The sequence below is a fragment of the Hyla sarda genome, chromosome 3, assembly GCF_029499605.1.
Source record: "Hyla sarda isolate aHylSar1 chromosome 3, aHylSar1.hap1, whole genome shotgun sequence".
Taxonomy (NCBI): domain Eukaryota; kingdom Metazoa; phylum Chordata; class Amphibia; order Anura; family Hylidae; genus Hyla; species Hyla sarda.
In genome coordinates this window covers 254,169,047-254,183,103 of record NC_079191.1, presented here as the reverse complement: position 1 = coordinate 254,183,103, position 14,057 = coordinate 254,169,047, and the positions used below count along the sequence as shown (strand labels likewise).

The 14,057-nt window shown below is 42.5% G+C and overlaps 1 protein-coding gene across 1 annotated transcript in view; it reads left to right on the top strand.

Annotated features, from left to right (window-relative positions):
- LOC130361041 (trichohyalin-like) overlaps positions 1-14,057 on the top strand; it is a 275,344-nt gene that overhangs the window by 93,593 nt on the left and 167,694 nt on the right. Inside the window, exons 28-30 of the mRNA XM_056563601.1 lie at positions 2,801-2,875; positions 2,964-3,038; positions 4,049-5,143. Coding sequence (XP_056419576.1) covers positions 2,801-2,875; positions 2,964-3,038; positions 4,049-5,143 — 1,245 coding nt within the window. The remainder of the gene's footprint in view (positions 1-2,800; positions 2,876-2,963; positions 3,039-4,048; positions 5,144-14,057) is intronic.

Here is a 14,057-nt window from a genome sequence, read left to right as displayed (position 1 = left end):
CAGCTTCCGGAAACGCTGGAGGCTTCGGCTCCCGACCACGGTGACGTGAGATTGTGACGTCACGACTCCATCACGCCCCCTCCCATAGACTTGCATTGAGGGGGTGTGGCGTGACATCACATGGGGTGGAGTCGTGACGTCATAATCTCCCACTCACCGTGGTCGTGAGGCGTTAGGATGAGAGCCTCCAGTGCTGCCGAAGCTGCAACAGGTGGGTGCTGCAGCCGAGTTCCCTGGGGTCCCCAGCAGCGGGACCCCCGCGATCTGACATCTTATCCCCTATCCTTTCGATAGGGGATAAGAAGTCTAGGGGTGGAGTACCCCTATAAATACATTTTCTAATAAAGAAGAAACATTTTACTCAGTTATGTTGGTGCTGGCTCAAACGTTGTTTCTCTACTAGTGTACAGCAGTGTCTGTTTAATGTAAGCACAGTCATGGGTCCTGAACATGCATTACGTAGACCCACAGATTCAAAATTCCTGACATGAGTCTAATGTGTGTCATTTTGGTTTCCATTTAGATTGCATTCATTGGGTTTGCTGGATGGAAAAGAGAATACTTTTTTTTTTTAAACATGAGACCATATGTGTGACAGAAGCCATATGATAGAAACTTTTAAATACATAAATAAATCAACACAATAAAGGAGGAGAGGATATATAAAAGAAAAATTACCACAAGAGGACATAGTTTTAAATTAGAGGGGCAAAGGTTTAAAAGTAATATCAGGAAGTATTACTCTACTGAGAGAGTAGTGGATGCATGGAATAGCCTTTCTTCAGAAGTGGTCACAGCAAATACAGTGAAGGAGTTTAAACATGCATGGGATAAGCATACGGCTATCCTTCACATAAGATAGGGAGAGAGACTATTTATAAGTATTCAAAATATTGGGCAGACTAGATGGGCAAAATGGCTCTTATCTGCCGACACATTCTATGCTTCTAAGTAACATCCACAATAGGTATACGGTGGACATATACTTTGGGTGCTTCCCCTGTTGTGGATGTCCAATGGACACTGCAAACACAGTGTAAACTAAGCCTTACCCTCTTTTGGCCCCTTACAATCTGGTTCCCACACTTTACACTCTATAATAACGGGTCTACTTAACTACAAGGGCATAAGGGGCTATAACAAAGCATACATTTATTTCCTACACGGATCACTGCCATGCATTAACATGGCATTGATCAGTGTTATCACTGCTCGACTGCTCCAGCCTGGATCTCAGGTACGGAGCAGTCATTCGGTGATTGGACACCCAGGAAGACAGAAGGGATCCTTCTCGTGTCCTGCAAGCTGATCGGGATGCTTCGATTTCACTGCATTGGTCCCGACCAGCCCAACTGAGCTGCTGGGATGGTTTTGGTTTCCCTTCAGCGGCTACTACTATCAGCGCTCCACTGCTCCTGCCTGGATCTCAGGCAGGGAGCAGTGAATCGACGATCGGACAACGAGGAGGCAAGTAGGGACCCTCCTTGTGTCCTAACAGCTGATTGGAACACCAGGTTTAAACTTTGATCACCGCGTCTAAAGGGTTAATACCGGGAATCACGTGATCGGTGAAGTCCGGTATTAGCCATGGGTCCCGGCCGTTGATGGCCTCTGGGACCGACCTGATATGACATGGTGTCACCGTGTGACCCCGCGTTATATCGCAGGAGCCGGAGCAGGGCGTAAATATACATCATGCGTCGTTAAGGGGTTAATGAAACACATCCTCTTAAACAGACGTACAATGTTCTACAATCAGTCTCCCCTCATTTTACCATTCCCCTCCTTCCTTCAACAGTGATCCCCCACAATCCATTTATTTATTTTAGATTTTTATCTTGTATTTTATTATATTCTAAACCCATTTTTATTTAATTGCAGAATGGCACATAAAATTGTACCATTGAATACACTCTAGAAGCATTCTGTAAAGCATTTAATAAGCATATTAAAATATTGACATGTCCCTAAAAACAAGGGAAATGGTGAAATGTTTTGGGCCAGACAGTAGCCCCTAATCAATGCAGGGATCCTACAAGACATATCAGCTTTAACATTTTAGGGGTTATGGACACTTAAACAAAGTGGAGTTCTAGCAGGTTTCCTCCCACTGGAAAAAGAGATGACGTGCAAGCCAGGTAAGCGAGATGGGGATCAGATGATAAGGTGGAAACAACAAATCATGTGATCCCTATGAAGTCTTGCATCATGTGAGATATTAACCCTTAATAGTAAATAGGATAACACATTAAGACAAAGCTCATGTGGATTACACCCCAAGCCACAGAAACATTGTCAATGAAACCAAAATTACATAATTTCAAATGTTCTATGTGATGTTATAACTTCTAAAAAAAAAGGTACCTAAATGGAAAACAGGACATCAAGTTAATAGAAATACATAAGATCATTCCAATAATTTAAGCCCATAGGTGCCCATGTATCCATTCTCAAAATCCGGAAGGCTTCCCTAGTTAATAATACATAAGTGCAATATTTTTAGTGCTATTACATGACTAAACCTGCAATTCTTCCTATACCATAATTTTTCAGAGTTCATGAAAAAAAATTCTAATGAGCATGCAGAAATAGAAGAACTGAATAAACCTATTATACAAGATACAGTACCTTGTTAAGGGGCATGACCTTACATATTCCAATTTGTAAGATTTCCCTACTACCTCCTATTATTGTGCATTTAAAACTCTTTCCTTTGTAGTTTTACTTCTTAAAATTTTAACTAAAAATATAACACTGTACATGTAAATTATAGCTAAAAAGTTGCATAAATCCTTTGCAGAGACTCCATTGAAAAAACATGAAAAATCTGTAGAAACAAAGAAAAAAAATGAATTACCAGCAACACCCCAGAAAGGTACTATGTTATTTCTTTTGGCATGATCTAAAATGTGTTAAAATGCATTAATTTCATAAATTATATTGTCAAATAATTTTTTTTACAGATATCACATTAAAAAAGCACGAAAAGCCAGCAGAACCCAAGAAGAAACCAAAAATACTAGCAGAACCTAAGAAAGGTAAAATAGTACTGATTAACATATCTTAAAGGGCTAGTCCAGTGGTGAAAAACGTATCCCCTATCCTAAGGATAGGGGATAAGTTTGAGATCGCGGGGGGTCCGACCGCTGGGGCCCCCCGCGATATCTCTGTACGGGGCCCCGGCTCTCCGCCGAGATAGCGGGTGTTGACCCCCGCACGAGGCGGCGGCCGACACCCCCCCTCAATACATATCAATGGCAGAGCCGGAGATTGCCGAAGGCAGCGCTTCGGCTCTGCCATAGAATTGTATTGAGGGGGCGTGTCGGCCGCCGCTTCGTGCGGAGGTCAACATGCCCCCTTCCCGCGGGCTGTCGGGGCTCCGTACAGGAGATCGCGGGGGGCCCCAGGGGTCGGACCCCCCGCGATCTGCAACTTATCCCCTATCCTTAAGATAGGGGATAAGTTGTAAACCACTGAGTCACCACTGGACTACTCCTTTAAATTGGTTAAATACTGTACCTTGTAAGTCCATTTGGTAAGGCACTTTATCCTGTACAGTATACATTTTACTTGTATTTTTGATGCTTGGGGGAGCAGGCATCACATGACCTTCAAGTTTTCCTGGCTGTTTCTTTAAATATGTTTCCTGGGACATTTTTATGAGTAGTTTTCCCTTGTGGTAGGCTATCAATAGCTGATTGGGGTGGGTCTGACACCCAGTGATCTTCAGAATGGGACCCTGGCTCTCCCTGCTGCATGAAGGGGTAGGCAGCATGCACTTCATGATATTTCTATGGGAGCGCCAGAGATACAGTATCTCCAACACTCATATAGACAATACATGAAGCACATGCCGTCTACTACTCCAAGCAGTGATGTTGGGGCCCCCTTCTGGAGGTCATGGGAGATCCCAGTGGACGGATCCCCTGCAATCAGACACTTATCTAAGTTTTTTTTAGTGCTGGACAACCACTTTAAAGTGATTATAAGTATGATAAAAATTAGCAAATAGAAGGTGAGTAGAAATGGATTTGTAATTGCTTAATAGAGACCCCAGTGAAAAAGCAGGAAGATCCAGCACAACCTAAGAAAACACAAGAAAAGCAAACAGAAACCCCCAAAAAGCATGAAAAGTCAGCAGAACCCAAGGAAAAGCATAAAAAGCTAGCAGAACCCAAGAAAAAGCATGAAGAGTCAGATAAACCCCCCAAAAAGCAGGAAAGACCAGCAGAATCCAAGAAACAGCATATAGAACCAGCAGAACCCAAGAAAAAACAGGAAGAACCAGCTAAATCCAAGGAAAAGCATGCAGAGCCAGAACAATCCAAGAAAAGACACGTAGAGCCAGGTCAAGTCAAGGAAAAACCTGTAGAGCAAGCAAAGCACAAGAAAGGGAAAAAAGAGCCTGAAGAACCCAAGAAGCAGCACGTAGAGCATAAAGAACCGAAGAAGCAGCAGGTAGAGCCTAAAGAATCCCTCAAAAAACATATAGAGGCAGCTGAACCCAACAAATTGGAAGAGCACGTGGAACCGAAGAAAAAGCATAGAGAGACAGAGAAAATCAAGAAAAAACACGAAGAGTCAACAGTCACCACTAAAAAGCATGTAGAGCCAGTAGAACCCATGAAAAAGCAAGAAGAGCCAACAAAGCCCAAGAGAAAACATGACGGATTGCTAGAATCTAAGAAAAATCAGGTAGTGCCAACAGAATCTAAAAAAACACATGACAAACCACCAGAACTCAAAAAAGACCCAGAGGGGCCAGCAGAGCAAAAGACAAAACATAAAGAGCAAATAGCAGAATCCAAAAAGAAACATGAACAGCCAGAAGAACCAAAGAAAAAACATGAAGAGCCAGTAGAACTCAAGAAAAAACATGAAGAGGCAACAGTAACCAAGAAAAAGCATGAAGAAATGCCTGAACCCCCAAAAAAGCATAAAGAGCCAGCAGAACCCGTGATAAAACCTAAGGAGCATACAGAACCTCAGAAAAAGCATGAAGAGCCATCTGATTCCAAAGTAAAACATAAAGAGACAAAAGAACCCAAGAAAAAGCATAAAGGGCCAGAAGAACCAAAAGAAAAACACAAAGCGCATGAGGAATCCAAGAAAAAACATGCATTACCTACAGAATCTAAGACAGGTAAATGTATTCTCAAACAAAATCTATACATTGTTATATAACTATTTATATCAAACAAAAAAATATAGTAAGGAATATAGTAAAAAAATATAGTAAGGAATGAATACCTGACCCCTGTAGTTTTTAATTTTTTAGTCTACAGGGCTGTCTGTGATACCAAATATGCTTTAACTAATGATTTTTTTTTTCAGTCCATCCAGGTGACTTGTATGAGCAAAAATTTGATTGCTTGTACAGATTAATGTAATACTATAGTATTACAATAACACATGAAATTGGCACTCTGTAGGCAGCCTGTAGCAGTAGTTTGGTCACAGCCACATTGGAGAACTAGTAGAAGCCTTAGGCTGCCATGATAATGGCCCTTATTTACTAATGTCAACCCGAATGTCAAACCTCTGGTTGTGCAACCAAATTTGTGCCACATAGGCCATGCAACACTTTGTGCGACACAATTTCCCGACACAAAATACCATCACTCAGAGTTTTTTTTGAACCCGTCAAAATAAGGTCTAAAAAAAAGGGGTGTGTTCCCGACAAAAAAAAGAAAAAACACCCCGAGTATGATGAAAAACTCATAGGAAAACATGTGAATTTTGCTTCACCAAAACCCGAAAGCTCTGAGCTGTCGGGAAATTACTCAAAACCGAGTGAATCCTACCCTCATCATGGAACAGTATCTGTTCCATGTTAGGAAACAAATGGAGACAGGAGCGCTTCCATGTGCAAGACCACCAAAGAAGTATGTGGAGGGGAAGGTAAGTAATGTGCTCACCTTTCAAAGTTGTGCAATATCGAGGGCACAACGCTCAGATGGCAATAAGGAGATTGCGTGTAATGCTTCCAGGCTGCTGCAGGCTTCCCACACCGGGATGGCGTGTAACAGATCAGGAGAGGACACAATGAAATTTAGGGAAGTGCTCCCGTGCTGCCGAACCTCCAAGGATAGGTATAAACTGCTGCTTTATGAATATCACATTTATTTAACCAAACACAACTCGTTTCAAGGCCGAGATGGCCTTTTCATCAGACGCCTGATGAAAAGGCAATCTCGGCCTTGAAACACGTTGTGTGTGGTTAAAAAAATTTGATATTCATAAAGCAGCAGTTTATACCTATCCTTGGAGGTTCACAGCACGGGAGCACTTCCCTAAATTTCATTGTGTCCTCTCCTGATCTGTTCCATGTCAGGGGCAGTAGTACAGGGACTGAGGGATTGATCACACCAGGTCTCACTTCTGAGACCCGATCCAATCAGAAGTTATTAAGCAGGGGAGCCGGCGGTATGCTGTGCTCCCCAGTGATGTACAGTGTACTTTTACTTTCAATTTTAAATTCCCCGCCGGGAGCCCTGAATGGCCAGTACTGAGGAGCCATTCAGGGCTCCTGGCAGGGTTTTCAAATAGAAACACTGCGGTGGGGAAAGATATATAGAATTGCTGGGGGGAGGAGGGGTATATGTCTGGCCCCCTCATTCTATATATCTTGTCCTCTGCTGCACTATATAAGTCTTGCTCCCCGCAGTGCATTTATATAGGTATTGTCCACCGCAGCGCAGTCACATGCCCCCCACAGTGCATGTGTATATATATGTTTCCCCCGCAGCGCTATCATAAGCCCCCGGCAGCGCTATGAATGAAAAGTATTCTAACAGCAGCGCATCTGACAGGGAAGCCAGACGGCCCAATGCGCTACTGAAAGAATACTTGGCATTCATAGCACTGCGGCGGCATCTGTATATAGATGTGCTGCGGGGATAAGACATATATCCATATGTCTGGCCCCTACAGCACTTCTATAATCATATGCCTCTGAAGCGCTATGAATGAAAAGTTTTCTATCAGCAGTGCATTGGGCCAGCCGGCTTCCCAGCCAGATACACTGCTGTTAGAATACTTTACATTCATGGAGCTGCGGAGGAATATGATTATAGAAGTGCTGTGGGGCCAGACATATAGCGCTATTTGGCCCCCATAGTGCTTCTATGTACATATGCCTCCGCAGCACTATGAAAGACAAGTATTCTTTCTGCAGTGCATCGGGCCGTCCGCCTTCCCGTCCCAATGCACTTGTAATAGTCTTTCTATTTGACCTAGATCCAGGCTTATGTAGTTTATCTAGCGTCCTGCACAACATGCCAATGCCAGTATGTTGGTTGTACCATGAACTCCCTGAAGACTAGGATACGCAGGCACATATCTGATGCAAAAAATACTTTGTCTTTTAACAGTAATATTTCTGCGTTGTCCAGGCATTTTAGGGATGTTCATGGAGGCAACATGAATACATTACAGATCATGGGCATAGAAAAGGTTAGGAAACCGAGACGAGGTGGGGACTTAAGAAGAATGGTTCTCAATAGGGAATCATTCTGGATATTCATGCTAGGCACGAGAGAACCACAAGGGTTAAATTTGAGACAAGACCTTATACTAACGTTTTAATAACAGAAGTAATCAGTAAATACGGTCCTTCTATTTAACCAGATCTCAATATTGCTCATGACAATATAAGTACCAGTGTAATTGAATCTTGTAGTTATCCTTTATACCTGTGTATTGTACGCCATCTCTATAGATGTATCATAATCTTATTGGTTTGTGATTAACTCCATGCCGCATTTTTTAGATGATCCACTACTTTGCTGCTCAGATCATGTGATTCTAATGCATTTTACTATAAAAGAACACAGTGCTGTAAAGTTTTTATGCCATGACTAAGGGCTCTTCAGCCTGAAACGCGTAGGCTATACGCTCCTTGATATGCTGTTTGTTACTTTTGTACCTCAATAAACAAGTTTTTACCTGCCTTCCTGGTGCTGGACATCTTGCGTTTTCTACTATTGCACGTGGAAGGGAACGCCACCCTGCCGGTCTGCAGCACGGAAGCCGGGTTACGGGGATAGAGCAGTACCTGTTACATTGTTGTCTATGAACTGGCGCTACCTGCTCTCCCCGACAAGAGGACAACGCTGACTGTAACCATGGAACAGCATATGACGGAACCGGTGGATGCGGTGGAGGACCTGGAACCAAATGCCATGGTTGCCCCTATAACAGATAGGGCAGAAAAAATCAGGTCAGTCTTTTCTTCCAACCTGGGGAATCTGACTCCCACTGCTCCACAAGATCTTATTCTTTTAATGCGGCAATTGGAAAATCTACAAATAAAGGAACTCAAGACATGGTGGGATTTCCAAACACTGAGTACCTATCATGAGAAACTTATGATACCAAGGGGACTGAGGTTAAAAAAACGACCTACCAAAGTCTTTTCACAACAATTCCAAAATAAGTGGGATACAGCTTTATCCGAGTGCTCTCAAAAATTGATTTCCTACATTATGGAGGAAGAAGCGCTGGAGCTAAAAGCTATCGAAAATGAAATGCAAGATGTGAAAAGTAAACTTAAACCATTTCAAAACAATGACAACTATAAGGTACTAGAATCAAAAGTTACACAAAAAACCACAGAATTGGAAAATAAAATCATGGACATTAAAAAAGGAAAATTTAACCGAGACACCCTTGACTATCAGAAGGATGAAATATACACATGGGCTATGCACAAAGCATCGGACTATGAACACAATGTACCTAAATCCATTTTGAGAAATGGGAACAAAAAGAGGAGTTACCGAAAGAAAAACCGCAAAGTGAAACGCAGAGTGAGTTTTTCCGATGTGGATAGCGCCCAGGAAATATCCTCATCAAATGAAAGCCTGTCCACTTCGTCCCGGAAATTCATTCCAACTACACCTGGTGTTAATTGTGAGCAATTGGGGTTTCGTCACGCAAACGCACACGGAGAGGAGGAAGGAAGCGTGGATGCAAGCGGCTATGCCCTCCGGTCCAAAACTCCGCACAAAAAGTGAGTGAAACTGTATTGAATCTCTCTGCATCTATTATCACCTCTGCACAATCATCTGCCCTCAGTAAGGGACTGAATTATGTTCCAACGTGTGACTTTAACCTGTTCGCTACTATACTGGATGTAAACAGGTGGGCACGGAAACTGACTTTGCACAAACATTTTTCTCTTATACCGAAATCTACAAGACATGAACCGGACACGGTCACTTACAGTGACGACACACATATGTATGAAGGTGTAGTTACCAATGATGTTGATACGTATGTTGATTTTGCTGATCAGAGAAATATACTTACATTAAGAGCATTGAATATTGAATCGTCTAGTTTTTGTGATGAGGGACAAGGAATTATGACCTGTAATAGGGATTTTTATCCTGTAGCGTCACGCCCTCCTGCTCTGGACAGATTTCAGGAACTAGTGGAAAAGGATTTAGTGGAACTACATGAAGAGGTTAAAAGTAGAAATAATACACATGGTTCCAATCTGTCCAGAGCAGAGAGAACAGCCATACAGGAATTAAAGAACAACAAAAATGTGATCATCCGTAATTCAGATAAGGGGGGATGTATAGTGGTCTTAGATGTGGGTTTGTATGAGAAATTAAATATGAACATGTTATCAGACCAATCCACATATAGGCAGCTTAAAAGTGACCCTACAAGTAGTTGTCAGGCTGCACTAAATAGAATATTGGAGGAAGGTATCCAAATGGGTATCTTAGATAACAAAATGAAAGAATACTTGATGGTCAGGAATCCGGTCACCCCAGTCTTCCACTCTCTCCCCAAGGTCCACAAAGGGGTTTTTCCACCTCCCCTACGCCCTATTGTGGCAGGTATTGGATCCCTTGGGGAGAGACTGGGAGACTGGGTTGATAGCTATTTGCAACCCCTCACTAAGGTCACACCCAGCTATATCAGAGATACTAAACACGTCTTACAAGTAATGGAGGGTATCAGGTGGAATCCCGCATGTGCATGGGCCACGTGTGATGTGGTCTCCCTTTATCCATCCATTCCTTGGCCAGAGGGTATCAGAGCTTTGGCCAAACATATGGACACATACAGTCGATACTCCCCTGGTTTGAAGGAATTTATTTTAATGGCCACGGAATTTTTGCTGAAAAACAATTATTTTATGTTTGATGGCCGCTTTTTTCTTCAAACCAGGGGAGCATCAATGGGGGCGAAATACTCCCCATCCTTTGCCAATATTTTTATGAGCCAGTGGGAAGAGGAGGTGATCTTCTCAAACAGTAATCCATACCAAAAACAGATCAAATGGATGGGGAGATATATTGATGATCTCATTTTTGTGTGGGAAGGCTCGGAATTGGAGTTTAAAAAGTTTGTACAATACATTAATGACAACAAACTGAACCTTTCCTTCACCTACAATTTTTCACAGGAAGGCATACCCTTCTTGGATGTATGTTTCTCTGTGGATAATAATAGGATTGTGGCGGCCCCCTATAGAAAGGAGAATACAGGGAATTCTATACTACAAGCTACATCATGTCATCCCCAACATGTTCTCCGCAACATCCCCTATGGGGAATGGTGCAGATTAAGACGCAATTGTAGCAAACAAGAAACATTCATACATGAATCGGACCTACTCTTTAACAGATTACGGGAAAGAGGATATCACCCGGAGACACTTAATAAGGCAAGAAATAGAGCGGCCAATCTAGATAGACGGGATCTTATTGCACATGATACCCAAGATAAGGATTCTACAAGGAGACAGGATAGGGCTCATCCCCCTTTCTTCATCACACAGTACAGCAAACAATTTCACAAAATCAGGAATATCATTGAAAAGAATTTACCTATATTGCATCAAGACACGGTTTTGTATAATCTTTTACAGGACAATTTCAAGATGGTGTCCAAAAGAGGTCCCTCTTTGGGATCTATCCTATCACCCAGTATGTTTAGCAGTACTGATAACAAACATACTGGTACAAATTGGTTGCTTCATGCGGGTAACTGGAAGTGTGGGCACAATGTCTGCCTCACTTGCAGCTACATGCAGGTCAATAAGGAATTTAAATCATATTCAAATACCAAAACCTTTGTTTTGAGGGATTATGTAAATTGTAATACAAAAAATGTAGTTTATCTAGCGTCCTGCACAACATGCCAATGCCAGTATGTTGGTTGTACCATGAACTCCCTGAAGACTAGGATACGCAGGCACATATCTGATGCAAAAAATACTTTGTCTTTTAACAGTAATATTTCTGCGTTGTCCAGGCATTTTAGGGATGTTCATGGAGGCAACATGAATACATTACAGATCATGGGCATAGAAAAGGTTAGGAAACCGAGACGAGGTGGGGACTTAAGAAGAATGGTTCTCAATAGGGAATCATTCTGGATATTCATGCTAGGCACGAGAGAACCACAAGGGTTAAATTTGAGACAAGACCTTATACTAACGTTTTAATAACAGAAGTAATCAGTAAATACGGTCCTTCTATTTAACCAGATCTCAATATTGCTCATGACAATATAAGTACCAGTGTAATTGAATCTTGTAGTTATCCTTTATACCTGTGTATTGTACGCCATCTCTATAGATGTATCATAATCTTATTGGTTTGTGATTAACTCCATGCCGCATTTTTTAGATGATCCACTACTTTGCTGCTCAGATCATGTGATTCTAATGCATTTTACTATAAAAGAACACAGTGCTGTAAAGTTTTTATGCCATGACTAAGGGCTCTTCAGCCTGAAACGCGTAGGCTCTACGCTCCTTGATATGCTGTTTGTTACTTTTGTACCTCAATAAACAAGTTTTTACCTGCCTTCCTGGTGCTGGACATCTTGCGTTTTCTACTATTGCACGTGGAAGGGAACGCCACCCTGCCGGTCTGCAGCACGGAAGCCGGGTTACGGGGATAGAGCAGTACCTGTTACATTGTAGATCCAGGCTTTGACTAAGTAATTCAAGAACCCTCCATTTATATATTTCTCAGTCAATTTTGGTGGATCTACTGGTATGTAAAAGTTCATAATGTTACAAGGTTCACTTTCAGCTAAGGTGATGGTCCACTCAACTTCAAACTTTAGTCTTAGTCTAGACAACAAAGAATTTTCAAATGTAAAGGGTATTCGGTTGGAAAACAAATTTTTTATATCAACTGGCTCCAGAAAGTTAAACAGATTTGTAAAATACTTCTATTAAAAGATCTTAATCCTTCCAGTACTTATCAGCTGCTGTATGCTCCAGAGGGAGTTGAGTTGTTCTTTTCTGTCTGATCACTGTGCACTCTGCTGACACCTCTGTCTGTGTCAGGAACTGTCCACAGTAGGAGCAAATCCCCATACCAAACCTCTCCTGCTCCGGACAGTTGTCAGCAGAGAGCACTGTGGTCAGACTGCAAAGAACTACACAACTTCCCCTGTAGTATACACCAGCTTGTATCACCTGTTTTAGTGTTCTGTCTGCTCAGTGGCATCTGCTGAGTGGTGCAAAGAAGGCCTCTGGACCATCAATACTGGCAAGTGTTTAGCTCTTGATAAATGCTTATGCACATCTGTGTTGTTGGGTATTATTTAAAGTGTACCTGTCATTAGCAAAACTTTTAATTATGTAGACAATAACATTATATGTATATATTTGTAATATAAATTGGGTAAAAAAAAGTGTATATTTTGGTCCCTGAAGCTATTGCCTGTGTGTCTCTGTGATGTGACCAAATACAGGAAGTGTGAGTGAACAAGTAAGGCTCTGTTCACTGAGGGCAAGCAGGGCTCTGTACACTGAGGACAAGCAGGGCTCTGTGCAGAGAGGACAAGCAGGGCTCTGTACACTGAGAACAAGCAGGCACTGAGGAAAAGTAGGACTGTGTACTTTAAGGCTATGTGACATGTTCCTGGCTCATGCAGCAGAATGATTGACAAGCCACGAGACTGCACAGAGCCCTGCTTATCCTGCCCCCGCGATATAATGCGGGGTCACGCAGTGACCCCCATCATATTGGGTCGGTCCCGGCAGCTATCAATGGCCGGGACCCGCGGCTAATACTGGACATCACTGATCGCGGTGATGCCCGATATTAACCCTTCAGACATGGCGATCAAAGTTGAAAATGTGGTGTCCAGATTAGCTGTTAGGACACGGGGAGGGTCCCTACCTGCCTCCTCGTTGTCTGATCGTCGATTCACTGCTCGGTGCCTGAGATCCATGCAGGAGCAGAGGAGCGCCAAAAACCGACAAAAACTTCAGATCACGGCTCAAAAAAACCTACTGTATATAAGTAGGTTATAATTTTAATTGTATGGACCTACAGAGTACTTAAGGGGTTAATGAATATTCTAGGATATAACATTGATTGTCTATCCATATAATAAGCTATTATGGTTGAATGGTAGAAAGGATGGGCCAACAAATAAACAGTTGTTAAAAAATAAGGCCCATCTTTCTGCTGTTTATGTGATTGTTATGTGCTCTTACTACATTATTACGCAAGGCATTAAAGTGACCTAAAATGTACACTATTGTTGAATTAAATGTGTCATGAATTTTTAAGCACACCTGTAAATAATAAAAATTTAATGACATCTCCTGGGGACATGTAAAGAGATTTATTGGTCAGGGTTTAAGTGTTAAGACCCTGACCAATGACAGCCCCTTAGACTTACATACATATGGATACGCCTGTGGGAATTCCTGTCCCCGCCACTAGCTGGTTGGGGACTGGACTGAGATGCCTGCTGAAATCATTCAGCAGGCATCCCGGCACATCACCGAGGCGGGTCCTGAGACCCCCCATGTCGGCGATCGGAGAAAATCGCATGTCAATTCAGACATGTGATTTTCTCCTATTCCTTGCTGATCAGGTCTCTGGTGACCCGATCACATGGATAATAGGGATGATCGGAGCTGTCAGTGATGGCCCCGATCATCCTGAGGGATAGGAGCGAGGTTGCAGTGCTGTGATCTCCTCCTATCCCCTGCCATTAGTCAAAAATGAGTTCTGACCAATGGCAGTGCACGACAGGGGGTTGCCATGGAAACCCCCGCT